Here is a 23,435-nt window from a genome sequence, read left to right as displayed (position 1 = left end):
TGTAAATATTGGTTTTTAAAAAATATTAATACAGTATGTTAAACTTGCAGTTAAACAGAATTTTTCAAGAATTGTGTTATATATTTTAAGTTATGCTTTATGCTTTATTTTCTAAAATTATGCTTTATTATGCTTTTAAAATTAGTTTCTTTAGGACCCTTAGACAACCACAACTATGTTCAAGGTACCAAACATATGTGTAAATTGTTGTTATGCTTTTTATGCTTTGAATTGACCTATTTATAACTATGCGAAATTACTATAGACTGCCAATTGCTCATTCAGAGAATTTATGAAGTTCACTTTATCGCAATAGTTTTATACAAACTAGATAATCAATTATTATTATTATTATTATTATTATTATTATTATTATTATTATTATTATTATTATTATTATATTTGAAGTGCATTCAAATATCACGACGTTAATTATTAGTTTTAATTAACTGAATTGAGCTGAAAATTAAATCTTGATCTCAAAATATTAACTATTAACCCCATAAGCATTCCGCCGGCGGGCCGCCGTAGGCCCGTCGACGTGCGAATGGCGGGCCGCTGGCGGACGCCGCCGCCGGGCCACCTGCTCGATTACACTAATTACGCCTTCGTCCCGCCGGCGGGGTATCCGCCATAATCCCGCTGCTCCCCCGCCTTTAGCCGATACCCAGCCGCCGAAATCCCCCCCACGTATTTGCTAGTTGCTCGTTGCATTTAGCTCTTTCTTCTTTCTAATAATAACTTAAGTGTGTCGAGTATCCGTGTTATCTTCTGTTTGTAATTCACTGATTTATATGGAGTTTTTCTTTCTTTCTTGAAATGGGCAGATCTTATTAATGGTTTGATTTTACTGAATTCAAGTTGAGTTAAATGTCTGTTACATTTTGAACATATACATTATTCGTATTATATATATACATTTAATATTACTCACAGCAAATTTGATTTATAAAAAGATCAGAGCATTTAAATAGATTCGAAGAAAGCAGTAAAATCAACCATGAATAAAATCGTGGCTCATCGAAAAAAAAAAAAACTATATAAATCAATGAACTAAAAATAATCATGACTTATATATACTAAACATCCTCAATTATACATCACCGATTGGTACACATCGCTACCAAGTAGTGAAGAAGAATTGAAATATAACTGATAAGTATACGTTAGAAACTTAATATAACTATTTGATATTGTTCCTTCTTAGCTGTAGTAACAACCACAATCTGGTTTGCCTTAATGTCACATCTTTGAAAGTAACTTCAATTCATCGATTAAACTGATATAAATGTGCGACTTCACTGAAGAGATTAATGAAAAATAAGTTCAGTGAAATACACGCATTTAGAGTACATTATGTACTAAACTTAATAGAGGGGAGAACTTTCATATTGAGAGAAGCAAGAATTAGCTTTCAGTGATTTCCAGGTTTTTATGGTAAGCATGGTGGCTGTCCTGAAAGCTTCTATCCCTCTCAGGCATATGAGAGCTTGTGAGGAACAACATTGTGTCCGTGCTTTTTCTGTAGTTCTGCAATTTCCTTCGACATTCTCATTCTAGTAATTCTTTCATTATCAATTTTCACTGTTCGTTTGTCTCCTTCAAAATATATGGTATACCCGTGGGACAAAATTTAGGAGTTTTATTTCATTTGGAATTTTTACTTCTTGACCTTATTCTTCCCTAATGCAGTACAAGTTTGCAGTTCTCCCTGCTCTACCACAACTAACAGAAAGTTCATTATTAACCTTGAGATAAAATTATTAAAGATCCAAGTTAATTAATGACAAAAAGAAGCACTCAGCAAATGAAGTTTGGCCAAATTCCAACTTCAATAATTTCTGAGCTAGACGAAACTTGTCACATGAAGCAGATTATCACCACTATTAGCAAATGACGTGTACAAAATAAATTGAAATGCAAACTTTAACGTCACACACGGTTATTGACTGTAGACTAAAGGAGGAAGATGAATGTGATTGATCATGGAAGAATTCGAGGAATGAGAATGTGGAAAAATGAGAGAAAATACAATGTTGTTTACCAAAAAACTCACATAACCTGGCATCGAACCACGAACCCATGCACCTTACAAAATCATATATTGTAAAATAAGTAATATGAAATTAATAAAGAAAAGTTAATTTCACCCTCAACAAAGCCAATGTTGAAGTTTTTCCTGTCTTTCATTTATCAAGCTGTTTTATGTAATTCATGGTATACTGAAGAATAAACTCATTTACAACACAATTACGCGATATTTCTCAAATGTATTGTTCGATTTCTTGTGCCAAAATATTTATGATTATCATATCATAGAAAGTATCCAAACACCGTATTTACATACTATTATTCATTTTAATTGATGAACATTACTCAAAGTTATCGATCGAAGAGCAGTATTAGCAATACAATTGTGGCGCTCAGAATCAGCAATAAAACAAGTTATTTACATCCTTACATTTACTGATTATTCTTTTTAATACATTAAGAAGATTACTGTAACAGAAGCTGACTTAAATGCTAGTTTTGTTTACATTTAAGGAAGACAATAATTATACATTCTGACATCAAGTTGGTAACACTAGATTTTATTACTTAAAAAAAAAAAAAAAATACCATATTAACCTATTTCTGTTCGAAGTGCTGTTAATACATTTTGGAACTGCAGAACAAATACAATCGTATAAAGAAATATTTAGAAAAAAAAATGTAATACTCTACCGTGTATATATATAACGAATTACCAAATGACACTTGTTACTTAGTAAAACATATGAATAAATGTAAACATATAATTAACCACTTTTTAATTACTAGTAGAAGCTATATTGTACATCTTTAATATAGAACGATGCACTTGCCTTTTCTGCACGGTACTTTCTTCTGTTGATTTATTAAGTATATTTAGTAAGTCCACCCTCTCGGGGGCCATTATTGCAATCAATTTATTTTTGCTTGCAGGTAACTCACTGTTTTTCCATCCTGAGGTGTTTTGCACTTTCCCGTAAACGAAAACTGAGCTCCAAGTACCCTAAAATCACTTATGCATTTTAACCCTTACGTAGCTATTCAATTTGATAGTGGACGGCTAATAAGATACGTAGGAATTATAAAAATTTAATGTTTTCTGGAATATTCGGGCTCAATTTTCTTTTAGATGACAGTATAGAACATCATAGGATGGAAAAATAGAGAGTTCTCAGAAAGCACATATTAAGTGATTGTCATCATGGTTCCCGAGAAGGATGAAATAGTTAAGATACCTAACAAACAGAAGGAAGTATGGCGGTACATGGCAAGTTCATTATTTTATACACAATTTCTACTTTATATTCTTCCTATTCTGTAAAGGAACAAAGAACAAAATTTGTGTCACGTACAAAAAAAAAAAAAAAAAAAAAAAAAAGATATCATAAGATACTGTCAATCACTACTTATCTGAAGTTTACATATCTAACGTACACAACAATGTTTTATATTATATCTACACGTATCAAACTCATATTGTAGTACATTCCTTGTACCCAAGGCATGAAAAACTATGAAAATACATATATATATATATATATATATATATATATATATATATATATATATATATATATATATATATCAGTGGCGTATTTGGGGGGGCTTCCGGGCTTTAGCCCCCCCCCGGAAATCTTACTATAAGTATATGAAATATTTTGCAGAATTTTCCCATTTCCACGTAAAGCCCCCCCCCCGCAAAGTTAGCAAAGCACTCCCCGAAACAAAATCGTAAATACGTCACTGATATATACATATATATATATATATATATATATATATATATATATATATATATATATATATATATATATATATATATATATATATAGTCTTCAAAGGAAATGGAACTGACTGACTTGCATCACGATCACTTTCAGCCCTACATACAGAGGGTGTAAATTAATTCGGTGTCATGAATTTATGTGACGATTCCTTACACACACACACACAAAAAAAAAATCGAAACACATGGTTCCTAAAACTCCTCCTTTTAGAGTTACTTTCGAAACCATGTTTATTCACTTTTTCATTCATTTCGTGTAAGGAATTACCTACTAAATTTAAGACAATGAATTAATTTGCATATGTACACAAAGGTACAAAGTTTACATATAAATACTTTTACTCATAATGAGATACTCAAGCAATGTAGTTTTTCTTTATCGTACATCCAAAAGATAATTTATTGACAATGGTTTCAAGCGTAGCACAAAGCCTACTGATAGTGATCTTGTTTAGCTTTAGAACATGTTTAGCCTTAGAACATGTGTGGCTGTAAACGAGATCAAATGCATTATCAACTGGACTTTCTCTACTGTAACCCAGAACTTTGAAATGTGAATGCGGCATTACTTGATTAATTAATTAGCTTTGAATTCACTTGAAAGAAAATGATATTGTTTTAATATATTTCTTGCTAATAGATCCTTATTTACAAACCAAGTTCTCAACCCATTATTGAATACTCTGCATAATCGAATGGAAAAGAAAAACATAAATCTTGCATATAACACTGAAGACAAGAGGCGTAACAATGAATTTGTATCACGTAAAATATCACACAAAATTTAGTTTTGTGTTTCACATATTCACGTCAAAATAATAAAAACAAAGAAATTAAACTCTCGCCATAGTGTATAACTTTGTCAGAAGTAAAAAAAAAAAAAAAAGTGTTTCTGCTATATGAAAGTTTTCCTAAGGCATTTTCACTTCTATGCCGTAATATCCTTTACTTTTCGCTCTTTACAACCATCTTTGCTCAGCTTGCACATTTATATCGATTGCTTCTATTTTTACTATTTTCGATTACTATTTTTCTCGGTTTTTATCAAAGTTATAAATTATAGAGCTTAATAAAAATAAAAATTTCACTTTTAAAAACCTGATAATAAAATAAACAAATATAAATCCTGGATATTTCGTCTAGTAATTCCAGACATAGTCGTGAGGAGGTAAGAAAAGGGTGTGGCTGGTAACTATTTCTATATTGGTGTAACCAGGCAATGTGTGAAATGCTAGGGTCTGACTTAGCGTCACTAGCATTTCACGTATTGCCTGATCACACCAGTATAGAAATAGTTACCAGCCACACCCTTTTCTTACCTCTTCAGGACTATGTTTGGCGTCACCAGACAAAATATCCAGGATTTACATGCGTATATTTTACTTTTGCATACTATGATTCTATTCCAAATCACTAATATCTGAAGCTGAAGTGTGTGTCAATGGAATACAAACAAATTTGTCTTTTTCGATTCGTGAATTGCCAGGAGATTTTATCAGAGGTATTAGAACGCACTTCCTAGCACCTTTTACTTCAAATGTTGCTAATTTGGACGATACACTATGAACTATAAATATGCCTAAATGAGATGACATACAAGGATAACTAAAAAAAATCTTGAAGATTGGCAAATCGTTGACCAATTATGATGATATCATTCTTCGTTCTTACAAAGTTTCTCACAAACACAACTGTCTTCGAAGAGAGAATAAGTACACTGTCTCTCATAGATGAAACACACACGGTAAAACTACCGACAGTAAGTTGTTTGTACTGTAGAACACCGTCAGGCAATCCCTGCACCAGAGGTCCAGACGAATGCTGTTTTCGTAAAGTTACATTCACATCATTTTCTATCGGTTTACTAGGCATTTCCTTACACTCACGTAGCCTATTTAGTAATTGTTCCAGAGGAGAATGCGGAGACCTGACATACTTTTTTAACCTCTGAAGGTAGTTTTCAAAAGGAAAGGCACTAAAGTTGTCTAACGAGCCGTATCGCCTTACATCATTTGGGATGTGTATTAATGAATGTACATTATAAACTAGCATTTCTTCGCCATATCTCTTAATACAATTTCTTACGAAGTTTTTCATTAAAATTTCGGCATAGTTTCACGCTTCATCATTTACATGCTGTTGCGATAATACATATGTGGCAACGAACAAGAGTAAGAAATGTTCGTATAAGTCCGGTCTTAGTACAAACGACAGAATCACTGGTCCCACGTAAAGCAAAAATTGTCGGAATTCTGTTGCCTTCCAGCGATCAAAATGTTTTAAACTTCGAGAACGTCTTGCAAATTCCCTCGGAATATAAGCCGCTGAGGTTTCGATCAGTTCTGAAAGCAATTTAGCACTAACTGTTGGTAAACGAACTTTCAAAGGTCCTCTTAGCCAAATATTTATTAATCTACGAACAACTCCTAGCAGAATCAGATGCATATAATCTAGCGGAAATTGTGCAACATCATCAAATGGCAACTCCATAAAAGGAGATATGCCGGTATGATGGTCTTCCTGCAACTGAGTTCTGAAGGTCTCATCATTTCGAAGAGGAGCATCGATGTCATCGAAAATCATCTGCGACTTATATACACCTTCTACTGTGCATTTCTCGCATGCGAAACGCGCATTACGAGATTTTATGCATTTTAAAAATGCACGTGCCGGTGCATCGCAAACAAACAGACACTTTTCAATATCAATCCTGTACCTATCTCCTTCCACGCTTATTCCAGTATCTATAATAATTTTAATTTCTCGCACAAAATCAGACAAATACTCAGTTACGTTCTTTGGTTTGCTGTCACCACAAAACACAGACACTACAAATGGCATGGGTATTGAAGACTCGTTTACAATACACAGCATGGACCAGAACTGTTTTGAGGTACTTTTGCCTAGCGGTAAGCCATCGACATTTATTTTCAGTGAAAATTGGTGTAACTCTGGGTTTTTCAAGCCACTTTTAATTGAACTTTCAATTACATGGCATAATCCCACATAAAAGTATTTGCCCCCTGCAATTTCTCTTATTAACACCGATGTCAATGATCCGGATTTCAACAAAGTTCTGCAGTCTATAGGCAATTCCTTATGACCGTGATATCTCAATATGGATAATAAATAACTCATTTATACTATTGTATGTTAAATTATTCTTGACAGCCCAATGCATTAGGTCTTTTGGCAAAGAATTGTGTTCGGTATAGCATAACCAGACGAATGACTTAAGGATGAATCACTATCTTCTGCAACGACAGCACGGTTCACATCACACGAAGCTACATTACAAACACTGCTAGTTTCATGCCTAGGTGAAACAGGGTTTTCCATCACATTACTACATCCAGAAGTTACAGTAAGGCTTTCGTGGTTTTCAATGCTACCGGTATTCTTGAAAGTAATAGAACAATGACTAGATACAAAAACATCCCTTAAACAAGGTTCAGTAACTTGACATGACCCAGATGTCGAACGTTCAGTCCGTCCAATACATGGACTTAAGTGTTGTCTTACAGCTTTTCTAATATGGTAGTAATCTGTATTTTTTAAGTCTGATTTTTTGTATTTTGGCATTGCAATGACACTTGACACACATTGAAGATTTGCATAGAACCTGGTTACTTATTTACTCCGAATTATTTATTTCAGTTCCACTTTTAGCTTCTTGAGATTTTCGTGTTTGTTCTCTTCCACCACATCTGTCAGATGCATTCTTCAACCATCTTCCAGTGAGTACTGCAACTTCTTGTTCAGTTGAATTTTTGTTTATAATCCGAACCACCTCTGTAAGAAAAGTCCAAAGTAAGCTCTAATTTCAACAGCAATACACGTAAATTTGCAAACCAGTAGCAACAAATTCATTTTAAAACAAGATAGATTAACATAATATGAACACTGCAACTCACTAAAGAACGGAAGAAGTTAGCAAAAATATAAGACAGGAAAATCAACGAACTTATGAAATCTATATATATAAAAGAGAACGTACAAATCCTTTGTTAGCTCATCACGCTAATACGGCTGAACCAATTTCTTTCATTTTTGGGGGGTTATTAAGATTTGGACCCTAGATGGTTTTTATCATATCACTTTAATTTTCAATTACCAGTGTCTTGAGATAATTGACCATTCAAGTGTCCATAACGTACAAATCCTTTGTTAGCTCATCATAGCTAAATCTAACCGTATTTATATGCAACCCACATGACCGTGTCACTCGGCGGGTTAACATAAATGACAGGCGATATAATGTTAACATTCTTCTATGGTTTTTATCATATCACTTGAAAGCGAAAAAGTAAAAATTATCTAAGTAACAAAGTTTATTGCGTTCCAGGGTGACCGCAGCGAAGCGGGGTGAACGCTGCTAGTTTGATAATAATAATCATAATAATTTAGAAACACACAACACTATACTTTTAATTGTTCTCAGATTAATTAAATATTAAACACGCTTTTACACAAGAGCGGATCCAGAACGAATTCCTAAGGGGGGCGATATGGAGGAATAACTGCTAGTTTGAGTTATTGTAGTCAGTGGCGGATCTAGAAAGTAAAAACTGGAAAGGCCAACCAGAATCCAGACTATGATAGATATATCATGAGATTACGCAAATCATTTTTAATTTGAAATCCGTTTACGCGCCGATGAATATTATGGATAGGTTGGATGTTGACATTATGAACCTAAGTATTGTTCTACACATTGCATAACAGAAAAACTGTTACTGAAACTATAAAATGTTTCAAACATCTTTCAATAAAGAATAAAAGGCAACGCTTTCAAAAATATATACCTAATAGCTTCATTTATTTTTGTAACTCAATAACCCCCCGGCCCCGGGCTAGTTGTATTTACGAACGGACCTTTGCAGCACTGGTGCCTGTGCCTCTTTGGGGTTAGGAGGGAGAACGACCATTTGCTCCTTCCCCCTCTGTATCTGCTTGTACTTTTACGAACACAGCGTTACTATTGCTCAAAAAGTCAAACTACTCATAATTGTTGAATATTAGCATCTTATTTCCAACAAAATAAATTTAGATATATGAAGTATTATTCACATTTGCATCTGATTGTATTTCCAAAAATCTCCAGGAAAAGAAATATATCACAGTTCGTAACATATGATCCTCCTCACAAATTCTGTACGTGATCAGGTAAATATATGCACAAGATTATCACTCCAATCCAAACCCTTAAAGAGAAGATAACGATTTTTATTTCATAGTTCAATTCAATGATACAAGTACGGATTAATTCCTACAATTAGCGAAATTTCCGTCAGCTTATTCTATTTTTATCTCAATGTTACTTAATCACAAAGCATCTACTCATTTGACATTATAATGACTTAACCACCCAAATATAGAAAAAACAAATAGTACTGCCACGTGTACACCACGTCAAGGAGTTTGATTTCTATGGTGTAATGTTCTCTCAATTAATACTGAAACCTGAACTAATAGTATATTTCTACCTCTTTCAGTTTTAGTAGAGATTAGAGACTAAATATATTCTTGGAACGCTGAATTTATTGCAGAAAACCATTTCTTGCTATTTATTACCTCGTTTTGTTTAGTGATCAACGTTAAAATAGAAAATAGTTGATTTCTGCCACTTTCGGTTTCAATAGAGGGTTAAAAAAAGATGCTTGTTATTCTTAGGACGCAAAATTGATTTAAAAAAAAAAAAAACTTTTGGCTATCCCTTACCGCTCTTGCTCCATGTATTGGTACATCAATATTGAAATCGGAAGCAATACATTTGTACCACAGTAGAAGATACAGATTTTGTTAGGATGCTTAATCTATTCCAAAACCCTGGTTCTCGCTAACTGTTACCGTTTGTTTTATGAACATCAATATTGAAACCGTCAGTTAATTTTTATCACTTTCAGCTTCAGTAGAGGATTAATGAAGGAGATGGAAACTATTCTTGAGAAGCTTAATCGATTTCAAAAAAAACATTTAATTCTATCTTGTACCGTTTTTGCTCTATGTAGATAAGTATTGAAACCGGAAGTTGTAGTGGATTTGTACCACTTCCGATTTTAGTAGAAAGTTCAGTTCAGGATGGAGACTGAATATTTTTTGGGACGTTTAATCGATTACAGAAAACAACTCCTCGCTATCTGATATCGCTGAGATCGAACCAGCATTCTACATGTAAGAGGAACACTCTACCACTCTACTACTGGGCCAGCGCGACTGGCAACAACAAAACTCGATTCTTAACATGAGGTAGTAAGTAGCTGACGCTCTGGCGTTTGGTATGAGCGGTCCCGGGTTTGATTCCCGGTGGGGTCACGCGGTCGAAAAGATGAGTTTTTTCAGGCTAGCCATCCTAAGTGAAGTTTTCCTGGGTTTCCCTCATTCATACCACGTAAATGCCGGGATGGTACCTAATTTACAGGTCTCAGGCGGCTTCCTTTCCTACCCATTCCTTTCTTCTTTCCCCGGATTGTGTGCTCATCGATGGACGTCATCCCTCAAACGTGATGGGCTTAAGGCCATAGACGCCGTTAATGGCCATAAAATATATCAATAAAATAAGAAATATATCGATTCCTAACATTATGGGCAAATTTGGCGATGATCCATCTACTAGTTCTTGAGATTATATATATATATATATATATATATATATATATATATATATATATATATATATATATATATATATATATATATATATATATATATATGTATATATATATATAGGCGTGGATCCAGGATATGATCATGAAAGGAGCTAAAGCACATTCAGGTATCATTTTAACCAGTGTAAAGGAGGATTGAAAGCCATTTTATCCCGTGTATTCCTGGCTGTCAAGGGATATATATATATATATATATATATATATATATATATATATATATATATATATGGACACATGGTAAATATACAAGAAAGGAGTTTTAGTATACTGAACTCCATATAAATGACGCTACGTTTCAATGAACCGTTGTCATTTCACTTTAAAAGATTAAAAAAAAAAATCGCTGCTTTTGGAACTACATATTTGACAGTTTCTTCCACCGTAAATATAAATTTGAAAGCTCCTTGAAACTCCGCTATACGAGTTATTTAACAAAAAACACTCCTTCCTCTTCTAAGTTTTCTTTTTCAACAACACATGACTGATCCATCCCCATGTTAAAACAAAATAAAAGATTTCACATAGCGTTATTCACCTGTATTGATTTCAACTAATCAGTTACTGAATCATGAGACAAGAATCTCCCTGCAATCTAATTAAAATGTCCCACTCACTTATAAAACTTATTTCAGATGTATTCCGCACTGCTGTTTATTTTGAACTAGCTGATAGGTTTTAATCATTAATTCCCACATATTGTTCTTTTGAATCCAGTTTAAACCTGCAACCAGAAAAAAGATTTCTCATAGTTCCTGATGTAATCCTGGATCAGCCAGATAACGATTTAGATCAGTGGAGAATATATATATATATATATATATATATATATATATATATATATATATATATATATATATATATATATATATATATATAATACTTTCTACTCCAAATAACAACACGGTGCTGCTTGCTAAAACAGGATAATTGTATCATGGTTTAGTAAGCGATTTGTTCAAAACAGGTGAAAAACTATGTAGAAAAATAACACAATCACGGGGACAGATTGTTCACATGTTTTTGAAGAAAGAAAATAAACTTAGAAGAGAAAGGGGTGGCTTCCATTAAATAATTCATAAAGCGGCGATTTAAAGAACTTTTATACATATTTCTACAGTGGAACTGCTCAAATATGTAGCTCTACAAGGAGACATGCAGCTCCTTTTTAAAAAAAATTACATGCATGAAGAAGACAAACGGTCATTGAAACGTAGTGTCAAATTTTTCTACATTTGGGTGCTTAAGTGAGTATAATGTAAAGTAAGTATTACCATGCATCCTACAACGTCTGTAAATAGTTATGAAGTACTCATTACCAAAAACCAAGCTTCTTTGTATTTTTCAGCACAATGTGACAATAAATGTGAAAAGAGTAACTGAACTACTTAAGGACAATACCTTTGATTACGGAAAACACATTGGATTTGCGAAAGGCAAATTTTCCATTTGTTCCCATCATGTTTGTATTAAGTGCTACATTGTTGGTCATAATAGTAGGCATTAACTTCCATATTAAATGATGAAGATTAGTGCCTTCGATACGTCTTAGGAACTGAACCTAGAATGAAAACGGAGTATTGCAAAATGACTAATGAGAATCATCAAGCAGCACACATCATAATGAATCATGCAAACTTGCTGATGATAACATGGGTTCCAACCTAGTCAAATACCTGTAGATCAGAGTTCGAATGTACAATAATAAATAACCCGGAAAGGGAATCTATAATGAAATTACCTTCCTCAATTATGCAACCGAGCAGACTGTTTCATGATTAATGAAATAAATGCTCACCAGAAATTGAGTCAAAGAAATAATATTTAATAGATGGGAAAAAAACTGAATAGATATACACCCACAACTCAACATCATAATTTGAATAATTACCCTATTCAAAATTATAAGACATTATTTAAAAAATATAGTACAACAATTTGTCTAGAGACACATTAGGCCACTTTTTCCTTTAAAGATTTTAAACTACCCTGAAAAGGAATTCCCATGAGCAACTGTTTGAATGTTTTCCTTGTCTCATTAGTAGCCTTGAAACGCTTTCATTTTATTCTAGCGCTTTTAAAGCTCGAAATAATAACAGATCTTACCAATGCAATTCAAGCCACAGGATCCCAAATATTAATACTTAAAGGGGACAACTTACGTGCTGTCTCTGGCCTAACTAAAGTGACCAAGCTACTCAAAGTTGTTTCAAAGGGATTTCATCTACGTTCATAAGGATGTGCTAAATGAGAATTCCCCTTCACATTATCCCATGAAACTAATCTGAATTACTTTCAAAACTAATAAACGAATAATTTCAAGACGGTTTAAAGCAAGTAAAGCTGTACACATTATCCTATATCTATTTGTGTTTGTTTTAACAATTTATCTTTGTCTTTATCAAATACGAATGTACGAGAAAATAAGTTTGATGAATACAACGTCAAAGTTGTCGAAACAGTACTACAAATAAGTGTTAAAAAATTTGATTGCATGTTCAGATAAACCTTTTCTCTCAGTGAGAATTTGTTTCTACAAATTCATGTCATCAACGAAATGTTCATATACTCTTGTTGATAAATTATTAAATTTTATCACTGTTTTGTGCTTATATTTCCTTGCAGTAGAAACAATTTACTGGGAGTGAAGCGTCCCTTTTCAGCTGAAGCCTAAGTACTACAACATTAACAAGACATGATTATGTGGAACAGTAATATAAGAAAGTAGCATACCGTACCACATGTTTCTTATAGTTGACTTCACTACAGGCTGTACCTAACTCTTTCAACTCTTCTTGCGTTGTCACTGGTAACTTGGGGGCAGTTGAATGTAGAACATCTTCGCTATTCACATTTTTCTCCAATAACGTAAGAATATCAGTTAGCAGATTCGTATTTGTTTGTAATTGTATTTTCAGCCCCTCCAATACCTCAAGAACTCTCTTTAGCACAGCTGAAAGGAGAGGAAAATTTTATTAACACTTGAACATTCTGAAATTATGCCTTGCAATGAACTTAAAACTCATTCCCTGCCTTATAAATAGGTACAGCCTGCCAAGAAATCTTTAACTTGAAATCCGAACCACAGGTACTACCACTGAGGATTAAATTCGGAACTCTCAGATTGGCGAGAATTTACATACTGCCAGAAGCAGATGTTAAAAGTCATGTGTATTACGTAAGGTGAATGAGAACTCACACCACTAAGGACACATTAGGATGTCTATCCCTCGTCCCTGTCCACCCTTGTCCAAATAGAAAAACAAATGAATGATGAAAAAATAATAAAGCAAAGAAGATTGCAGTGATGATAGCCCTGTTTCGGTTAAACTTTCAGGTGTCGAAACTGAAAGGCGCGATCTGAGCAAAAAAAAAAATCTAGTAGATTGAAATGGCAATTCAAATTATTGTCAAATAAATTAGCAAGTAATTATAACGAAAAACAAAGTCTGTGCAGCTAATATAGTATTAATAAAAGGAATTAATTCAGGCATTAAACTAACCTGTATCTTCATTTTGAATGTCCTTGCTATTTTCTTCTACAATTATTGAATCTGATTTCTTGCTGATACTACACACACTGCTTGAATACGAACTATGTGGGGAAATTTCCTTAGCTTCAACACATTCACTTTGCTGCAATTCACTGGTGTTTGTTTGAGTGCTTCCTAAACAGATATATGACGTGAACAAATAGAAATGAATTACTACTAAACTTAACTTCATAAAAGCTAGAAACAACACAATGTTTTAATCCTTTATTTACTGACAGTACTTAAAAGTACCACTTAGAAACAATGGTTCTATTTCGGCTTAGTCGCTACTATTCCTGACCTGACTTCGAAGGACGTACACATCACATTCTCCAGAACAACTGGTAGATAAAATCAGTGTTCTCAGTTGCTCCATTTCTCTGCTCTGCAAATTTCTCCCTATGAAGTAGCAGTTCTGTAATCGTCAGAAGAGGTGCATATCCTTTTCTGTAATATTTCTTGTGGTAATTATTGTGTTCACAGCCACTGGTATGTATTTTTATTTGTTTCTCTATACATAAGTAAGGTATGCCATGTATTGTTTATATAAACTTATGATATACATAACTGGTACTAAAAATTACCAACACTAAAAAAGATCATTAATATATCTTTTCCCATATTTTTTCTTTTTTGTGCAGTTATTACATACCAACAGGTACTATGTCATGAAACAGATATGTAGTTGAAAATATGTGTAAATTCATTTTGTAAATAAAGGGTTAAAATAATTTAGACTCCCCAAGTTGTTTTGCAACGATGAGTCAAAAGATCTGCAATATTTTAGTCATTTATTTGCTTATGTGTCAATTAGAATGAAAGCTGCCTAGCACTAAACGTGCAGTTACTCTACTGCACCGTCTGAAGCAACCTTCTGCCCTATTTTTCGAGCCCGCGCTCATTTTCTCTTTCGGAGCGATGAATTCCTGCATTGAAGTTGACACCTTCTCTTGGTTGTTGAGGTATCACGAGTGCAAGAATTGAACTATGGATAAAAGAAAGTAATATCCCGAAGATGCAAGGTCTGGAGCATATGCTAGGTACGATTTAGTTTCAAGTCCTTATAAGTTTCTAAAATTAATTCCGAGTCGTTTCGAAGGTATGAGGTTTTGGATCTCTTCCTGTTTAAGGTTGATTTCTTTTCATCAACATAGAGTATTTTTGGTACATAATGAACTGCTTCGGTCACGTGACACACACTGCGAAAGATGCAAAGCTTATGACTCATCCCTGCAATTGAAACGCTACACAACAACGAAATCTTTCAAACATCATGTATTTTAATAACTCAGATCTATACATGCAGTCGATTTGTAGTTCTATGTAAATTGATTTACTGTAATTTACAACTCTACGCAAATGCTGAGCCTACTATTTGCGTGCGCAACAAATCACTATCGTAACTTGAATCTGTTCAGTTGACGGGTGCAGAGACCACTCTACGGGAGATCAGATAATACCAAGATTATACATCTACGTTACACATACTTGGTTCAGTTACATATACTTTATGAAAACAAATCTTAGTTTGTAGTGAAAATGATATTAAGTACGAGCAATATCATGTTAGTATTCCCGTTATTTCAACTTATTTGAAATCGTATCATATTAATTGATTCTCCTAGCATATGAACCTCTGCTATGTCAGATCCTTATCAGTTTAATTAAAATACACAAACACGTCAGCTGTCTGGAATGACAATGGTCAGCCTGCCTACGCAGAGCAGAGCCGTTAGTGATCGTGTCTTAGGGCAAATTCCGTACTACCTCAAGACCAGTAGAAGAGAGGCGTGCAGAGGATGACCACTTTTCAAAGAAGGAAAATTATCAGTGCTCTGTTAAGAGGTGCGAGCGTGACAAGTGTGTCACGAGGGACTGTGCCCAGACTACAAAACTCACTGCAAAACCACATCGCTGAAGAGAACGGTAGTCAGAAGAAAATTCTCAGTGACAGATCCCACCAAGGATTAAAGCAGATCGTTATTCCAAACCGCTGTGGGACTACGTTGCAAGTGACGAACGAACTCAAGCAGCACCTCCTAGAGCCTGTGTCAATAATGAAGTCCGCAGAAAGTTACATGACACGGACATATGGGGTCAGCTGTACAGCCTTAATTACTCATAAAATAAACAACGCTTTAACATAACGCCAAAGGTGGCGCAAAGTATAACAATCACAATGACTGGAAATATGCGATATGGTGAGGCTCCTTTAAGAACCCCCTTTCGTAGTTATTTAGGTATTAGTAAGCTTGTTTGCAATGTCGCTCTCGTTCCGTCGCGGGATTGATGGAATGGAATACTCCAAAAGTTGACCCACTGAGTACGCAGTTTGTAACGTACGTAAACTACGTGTAGGTTGGTTGCAGGGTCATTAATGCAGTTTCCCATCGAGAAATATTGTCTACGGCATTAAGAGCACATTTGGTGTGAAACGAAGGGTTAATGCTTAGTTGTGTGGTCCAATCTGTCTTAGGCTAGGTATGGTGTATGCAACGACTATTCACAGTTTACTGGTGCTGGGGCATAATCTTACAAACTTAACAAGTGTTTCTCAGTGGTGCTCATAACATTGAAAATGTCAATATTTAATTCAGACACACTATTGCGGAACGAGCGAAATCGGGTTCGGAGCCCCCCACGAAACGTCGTTTTCTCTCTTTTCCCTTATGTCCGCTTCTACCTAACATGTAGTCCCTACAGCATTTTCTATATCTTGAAAACTTACTTTTACTCCACTCCCAAATAACAATCATATAATACGCTTTCCTCACTTGAACTCATATCTCCTGCAGTTTTGCATGAGATTTAGTGCCGGTACCGCCTTCGGCGGCTGTTTCCATTAGGGAATATGAGACGTCGTTGTCATGGGACTAATAGAATGGAGTATTGCAAGGGCTGACCCAGTGGGTGCGCCGTTTACAATAAATGTAAGCCTCGCGTAAATTGGTTACTGGGTGCAATACATCCCCCTTCCTCCGCCCCTCCAGAAACAACTTGTAACGCAGAGGCATAGCATGCTAAGAGAAATGAAAAGTTCAAGAATATAAGTACGCTGACCTAAATTTAACTATCACGCTTTTTTTTTCAATTAACAGATTTTACCTTTTAAAAAAAAGTGGCCCTTTCATTCTTAATATGCACCACGCATGGGTCTTCAGCTTAACGTGATCGGCATTTTTGCTGTTTTAAATCGACACAGAATTTCATACACAGTACACCAAACTTATCACTACAACTACTTTACTAGGTTATTGGTACTATTCAGTTACTACTAGTGAGAATAAACATTTCGTACGTACTAACCACTTTAAGGTTGCACAATTATTATGCACCCTGTAATCAATCTACACGAGGTTTACATTCATTGAAAACGGCGCACCCACTGGGTGAACTTTTAGAGTATTCCATTCCAACAATCCCGCGACGGAGCGACAGCGACATCACCAAGGTACTAATCAGAAGCAGAATAAACCGCCGAAGGCGGTAATACAATCCACAAAATGCAATATCTTCGGCAAGGTTCTAGAGCACAGGTCCCCCTTCCCATTTAGCTGTACCAAAGACAGAAAACAACGTGCCCTGCGGGGCTCTAACCCGCCTTCACTCGCTCCGCTCGCTCGGCAATACTATATGAGTTTAATATTAAACTTTGATACAGAAAGGAACCAACCTAGCTACTAACCTATATAACGGGACCAGTGTTCTAGAACCTTCCCAATACCTTCTCTACAGACACATGTGATTTATCAAAAAATGTCTCCTTTGTTGCTGCCTTCTCCCAATAACACTTCCCACCATTGAACTTAAATTTATAAGTTTCCCCTAGTTTCTTTATTGTCACTTCCTTTCTACACTTGCGACATCGTGTTCTTCGATTATTTACTCCTTGGTTTCACGTAATTAAAGTAACTCTTCGTCCTTATTTGCGTATAAAATACAAAAAGTAAATACTATCACAGCCAGCACATATATTCGCCATTTTTACAATACACGAGCTTCATTATACCGTCATGTTCCGCAATGAGTGAACAGATTTCTGCTATTTATTACCAGTTAAGGGGAAAAACAAAAAGTTTCCTGTAAACTTTACATCACTCTCTCCAGCTGCGCGTCGATAAGTAAGTCTGCATTAAAATGGTGTAGTACAGTAGAGCAAAGTAGGGATAGGAACCGGTTAGCTGAAGGTAAGAAAATTTTGGTAATAGTATACATGAGAATCTCCTGATCTGCATTTTTTCTGTGTTCTATTACCATTTCTACATAAATACCATAAATTTTCTACGTAGTGCAATAGTAAAAGTATCCATGTGCACAAGACATGCGATATGCATTAAATTCTCCCTGCCCCCCACACACATAGTCATAGATAAAGTACAAGGGCACTAAACATGCAGATATATAGTACAGGTACGTTCTTTTTTATTTTCGTATCAGTCGATAAGTAAATAAAAATCACTTTGTTACCCCCTTTGTAAGTTCGTACATACTCAATGAATAATCCCTAAAAGTATGGGCGTCCTGCTTCTTCGGGAACTGATGGAGCTCCATGTATACTATATCCAAAATTTTTGACCCATTTTCATAAAATTAACAAAGTGTAATTCTTCGTTTCGGGTTAACATCCGCAGATGATGACCCCAAAATACAAGCACAAAATAACATGCCCTGCGGGACTCTAATCCGCCTTCACTCGCTAACGCCCGCTCTGCAATATTATGTGACTTATCAAACTTTGGTACAGAAAGGGGGACCAGTAATCTAGAACTTTGCACGTCCAATCCGGGGCCGCCATCTGTGGAAGTTAAGCCCTCGCTTCAACGTAAGCATATGAGCTGGAGCGGACGTTGTAAATTTAACTTATAATTTCTTCCGTAATTTCCGTCTATTACAGACTTCAATACTCAAATTCACTATATGTCCTTGGTAATTTTTTCAAATTTTTGTTAATCGCAGCGTGTCAAGACGGAAATTAACCCACGTGACCTAATAGATGATACCGGAAAACGAATTTGGGGGAAGGTTCTAGATCACTGGTGTCCCTCCCCTATAGGTTAGGTTAGCAGCAGGATTGGTTCGTTTCTGTACCAAAGTCCAATATTCAATTCATACAGTATTGCCAAATGAATGACAGCGCGTAAAGGCGGGTTAGAGCCCCGCAGACGTTTTCTGTCTTTATTATAGATCAATGGGAAGGGGAACCAGTCATCAAGAACCTTGTCGAACTTGAGTTCCCGCTACATTATAATTCCTGATGAAATTGTTCATCAGTAAAATTACGACAAGTCATGCACACCGTCATTACATGCAGATTTTCTAGCAACATATTGTTAATCTTTACATTATTAATGAAATTTACGACCTAAAACAAGGAAAATGTATTATGAAATTTCGGTCAATACATTTATTACGTAAATACGAGACAAGTGGAATACTACCAAGTACTAAATCTACAATAATAATTTATCTCATAATACTTCGAAATTCTCAAACTTACCCCATGTATACATTACTTTCACTGTAAATCTTTTCCATGTTGTGGCGCTATCTGGAATATTACAAATTTGTTTATATCAACCAACAGTCTTCAATTTTGCTTATCACTTGTTACGCGCCTCGATTATCCCTCGCTCAGAACAAATGACGTTCAGCACGCGAAGATTGAAGAATTGTGGGTAATGCAGAGCGGATCCCCACCACGGTCAGCGTATGGCCCGAAGGCCACAACCGTCGCAGTACCGCGTTGACGGTTACCCCGACAAAACCGCCATCGGTCCGCCAGTGGTTGCAGTTACTCAACCGACTCGGTGTCTCCCGCCTCGTTCCCGCTCGAAATCCGATTATATACCGCCATAGTAGCGATCGGCCCGACGATGTACGGCGGACAATTGCTCATGGGGAAGTTTATGCGTTCTGTACCTTTCTAAAGTAATAAATGCTGAATTTGGTTTCAAGGCTGTTTCTGAGTGAATACTTTCTTCAAAATAATATTAAAAATTATAGAAAGATTTTTGAGGCATTCGAGTCGAGTTGAGATTTTTACGAGCAGTCTCGACGACTCGTGTATCAACTCGAATTCTCGAGTCAAGAAATACGTTTGTCTCTACTAGTCTCGAATTTTACAAAGTGTGTCTCGACTCGTGCGCATCCCTAGTGGGATGTTCAAAATAAAAGAGGGTGTGCACCCAGATTAAGGGTATACATTTTTACAGAAACTCAAAGAAAACAATATTTCTATGCCCAGGGGTGTGTGTAAGGAAATTTCAGGGAATGTTAGGGCTGTCGGGGTGTGCAGAATACTCCTTGGGTAAAATATCTATTTCTACAACAGAAGTTGTAAACGTAAAAAAATAACGAAATTACTGAAGCATTAAATTCAGAAAATATTTGCTTATGCCCAGAAACTTAATACAAACTATTCATTTACATGTTAGGGAAAGGCCATACACTCTCTTCTAAAGTCCATGGATGTACCTGTATTACAATATGTTGTGTATACTTGACAACCAAGTAGGGATGCGCACGAGACAAGATTTGAGGCTGTCTCGTCTCGAAAATGTGCTGTAAAAGTGATGTTTCAACTCGAAAAAAGTATTCTTCTCTATTGGAAGAACTGTGTCTCGACTCGAATTTTGTCAGGAAAATTCTGTCTCGACTCGTCTTGTGCGCATCCCTACAACCAAGAGTAGCAGTCATCGTAACGATACCATAGTTACTAGGCCGGGGGGCCCGCGCGCAGAATGGCATGTAGGCCTGTTAATATCATGTATTAGGAGCAAAATTTAGTCATAGGGACCACAACACACTTGCTTTCTCTAGGACGTAATATGCTGTTAAAACGGCACTGTAGAGTGGAGTAGACGGCACTAGCGCGAGGTCCCCCTTACGCGCGGGCCCCGATTGGGAGCAATCGTCTTAAGGCCGGCTCTGACGGAACTAAACCCCAACCATTCCTATAATCTTTACTGCAAACGTAGCATTAGTTTATATAATATTAGTTAGAGCTTTGTTAGTATGTATTGTATGGAATCTCACAGGTGACTATACAACGACTCACCAAAGGTAGTCATCAACCTGGTTCGGCTAATAATATCAGTAAATCTTGAGTGGTAGTAATTGTTTACACATTAAAATATCTTCCGTGATTACATTTACTAGTATTCTCACCTTTTATATTGAAATTACAAAACGATGATACGTTTTAAACAATTTTATTCGTTGATTCTCGTTGAACGAATATGCACATAGACTGTATTACAATCTTACATGTTATTTAGGTATCTATCAACAACAACATAGCAACCAACTATATAATAATGTCTATTTCTTATATATTAAAAACATTCTTCTTTTGTTATTTTTAAATTAACATTATATCTGGTATAGTGCTTATGTAGAAGCACTTTCTGCCCAAAAATACAAGTAATTATCAATTTATACAAAGTATCTCGTTGTATAAAAATGTCGCCCGACGATGGGACTGAATATAAAAGTTACAAGGGAGCTTGGTTTTTATATTTAAGAACCACTGGTCCGTTTATAAGAACAATATTCCATTAATTATATTCTATACATTTTGATCAACCCTCGTATGTATATATAACATTATTTAGTTTTCTTTACATGAATACGTTTATACTAAATCTTTTATTCCATTACAATTTTTGTGTTTAATCAATCATGAATTAAATTGTAATCCTTCACATTAATAAGAAAGAATTAAAATCATTGGAAAATTATCGTTGGTTAATGAAAATCAAAGAAAATTAAATTGAATAAAAATCAAGAATTAAACGCAACCTACGTTCGAGCGAACAAAAGGAAGAAAATAAATCTATTTCTACACAAACAGAAGACACCCTTTATATATATATATATATATATATATATATATATATATATATATATATATATATATATATATATATATATATATATATATATATATATATAGTTTCCTTCATTCTTATGTATTTGAGCAAGAATGTCAGGCGCGACTAACTTTTTCACTAGACGCATCCATTTTTCTTTTGTATACTGGGTAGGTTTCCAAACCTTCAACTCATCTATATTACGAAGTCCAATTGACGTACCCGTTTTAGCGTTCAACAATTCAAAAACTTTAGGGTTTATTTCCTTAAAACATAAATAAGGACCTGAGAAAATGTCACAAAATTTGTAAATCTTCTTTAACAACACATTACTTTGTGGATGTTGTTTAACAAAAACTAAGTCATTGACCTTGATCCGATATTTTCCTTCTTGCAAAGACTCTACTTGAGAATTACGTTTCAGAAATTTGTTATGTCTTCGGATTTTTACCATATTCATTAAATTGGAAGAATCTACGATTGTTGAATCTTCTAACTTGACATTAAAATGTCGTTCCACAGGGAAAATCAAATCAGAACTGTTATGTACATTAGCAGGAGACACGCCTAAAGTGTCTGATATAGAATGATTCAAAAGGTACGTGATTTGACTGACATGCTTGATCCATTCGGCGTGTTTATCTTTACAAAAGTGTCGAAACAACATACCAAAATTGCGACGTACATTTTCTACAACAGAGCTACTAGGATGGTACGGAGTTACAAAATGAATTTTAATATTAGCCTTGTTCATAGCTTTGATAAACACATCCCTTTTGAACTGTGAACCATTATCACATAATATGTGTTCGATAGGACCACAATGTGGAATATATACATTCAAGATTTTATTTATGATAGCAGCGAAAGTTGCTCTACGCAGAGGATAAGCTAATACGAGGGCTATCCAGAAAGTAGATTACGTTTTCGTCTGTGTCCGCTAGGGGCGGGGCTAGCGCGGCCATCTTGGGGTCAGAGCGTTGCGCAGCTCAGTCGGCATCTAGCCGTGCTAGTGAGAGGTTCGTGCTGTGCTCCGTTAAGATACTGTGACGGTTTGAAATGTCTGCGTTAATTGAAAATCCCGCGAGCTGCGAGGTGCGTGCAGTAATAAGGTTTCTAACAGCAAAAAACTGTAAACCGATAGAAATCTATCGGCAGCTGTGTGAAGTGTATGGGGACAACATTATCACTGAAGGTGGAGTGCGACAGTGGGTCATAAGATTTAAAAATGGCCGAACCAATGTTCACGACGAAGATCGAAGTGGGAGACCCAGCAAAGTGACTGCCGAACTTGTCGAAAAAGTCGATGTTAAAGTCCGTGAAAATCGAAAGTTCACAATAACGGAACTTTCTTTGAGTTTTCCACAAATTTCGCGAAGTTTGTTGCACGAAATCATCAGCGAAAAGCTTGGTTACCACAAGTTTTGTGCAAGATGGATTCCAAAAATCTTGACAGAGGACCACAAAAATCAGCGAATGGCTGCAGCGTTGCACTTTTTGGACGCCTACAATAAGGATGGTGACTCTTTACTCGATCGCATCGTTACTG

At 35.4% G+C, this 23,435-nt stretch overlaps 2 protein-coding genes across 2 annotated transcripts; both read right to left on the bottom strand.

Annotated features, from left to right (window-relative positions):
- Nucleotides 1-4,067: 4,067 nt before the first annotated feature.
- Nucleotides 4,068-6,658, bottom strand: LOC145685651 (uncharacterized). The gene is given in 2 exon segments (XM_081758043.1): nucleotides 4,068-5,418; nucleotides 5,420-6,658. Coding segments are annotated over 2 exon segments (1,440 nt in total). The 3' UTR covers nucleotides 4,068-5,217.
- A 793-nt stretch (nucleotides 6,659-7,451) lies between these two features.
- Nucleotides 7,452-19,637, bottom strand: LOC145685650 (uncharacterized). Its single transcript, XM_081758042.1, has 5 exons — nucleotides 19,513-19,637; nucleotides 13,986-14,150; nucleotides 13,221-13,435; nucleotides 11,884-12,043; nucleotides 7,452-7,609 (listed from the first exon to the last, which is right to left on the bottom strand). The coding sequence occupies exons 1-5, from the start codon at nucleotides 19,523-19,525 to the stop codon at nucleotides 7,452-7,454; spliced, it is 711 nt and encodes a 236-aa protein (XP_081614168.1). The 5' UTR covers nucleotides 19,526-19,637.
- Nucleotides 19,638-23,435: the final 3,798 nt, after the last annotated feature.

The sequence above is a fragment of the Thermobia domestica genome, chromosome 5, assembly GCF_964235325.1.
Source record: "Thermobia domestica chromosome 5, izTheDome1.hap1.1, whole genome shotgun sequence".
Classification (NCBI taxonomy): domain Eukaryota; kingdom Metazoa; phylum Arthropoda; class Insecta; order Zygentoma; family Lepismatidae; genus Thermobia; species Thermobia domestica.
This window is presented reverse-complemented; position numbering and strand designations above follow the sequence as displayed.

Bases quoted from the DNA above. Each gene is read 5' to 3' on its own strand.
- LOC145685650 (XM_081758042.1), bottom strand. The intron at 12,044-13,220 runs GTACGGTATGCT...TTTTCATTCTAG, and splicing joins TCAACTATAAGAAACATGTG to GTTCAGTTCCTAAGACGTAT. The intron at 7,610-11,883 runs GTATTGTCCTTA...CTTTTCTTACAG, and splicing joins TGTGTTTTCCGTAATCAAAG to AGGTGGTTCGGATTATAAAC.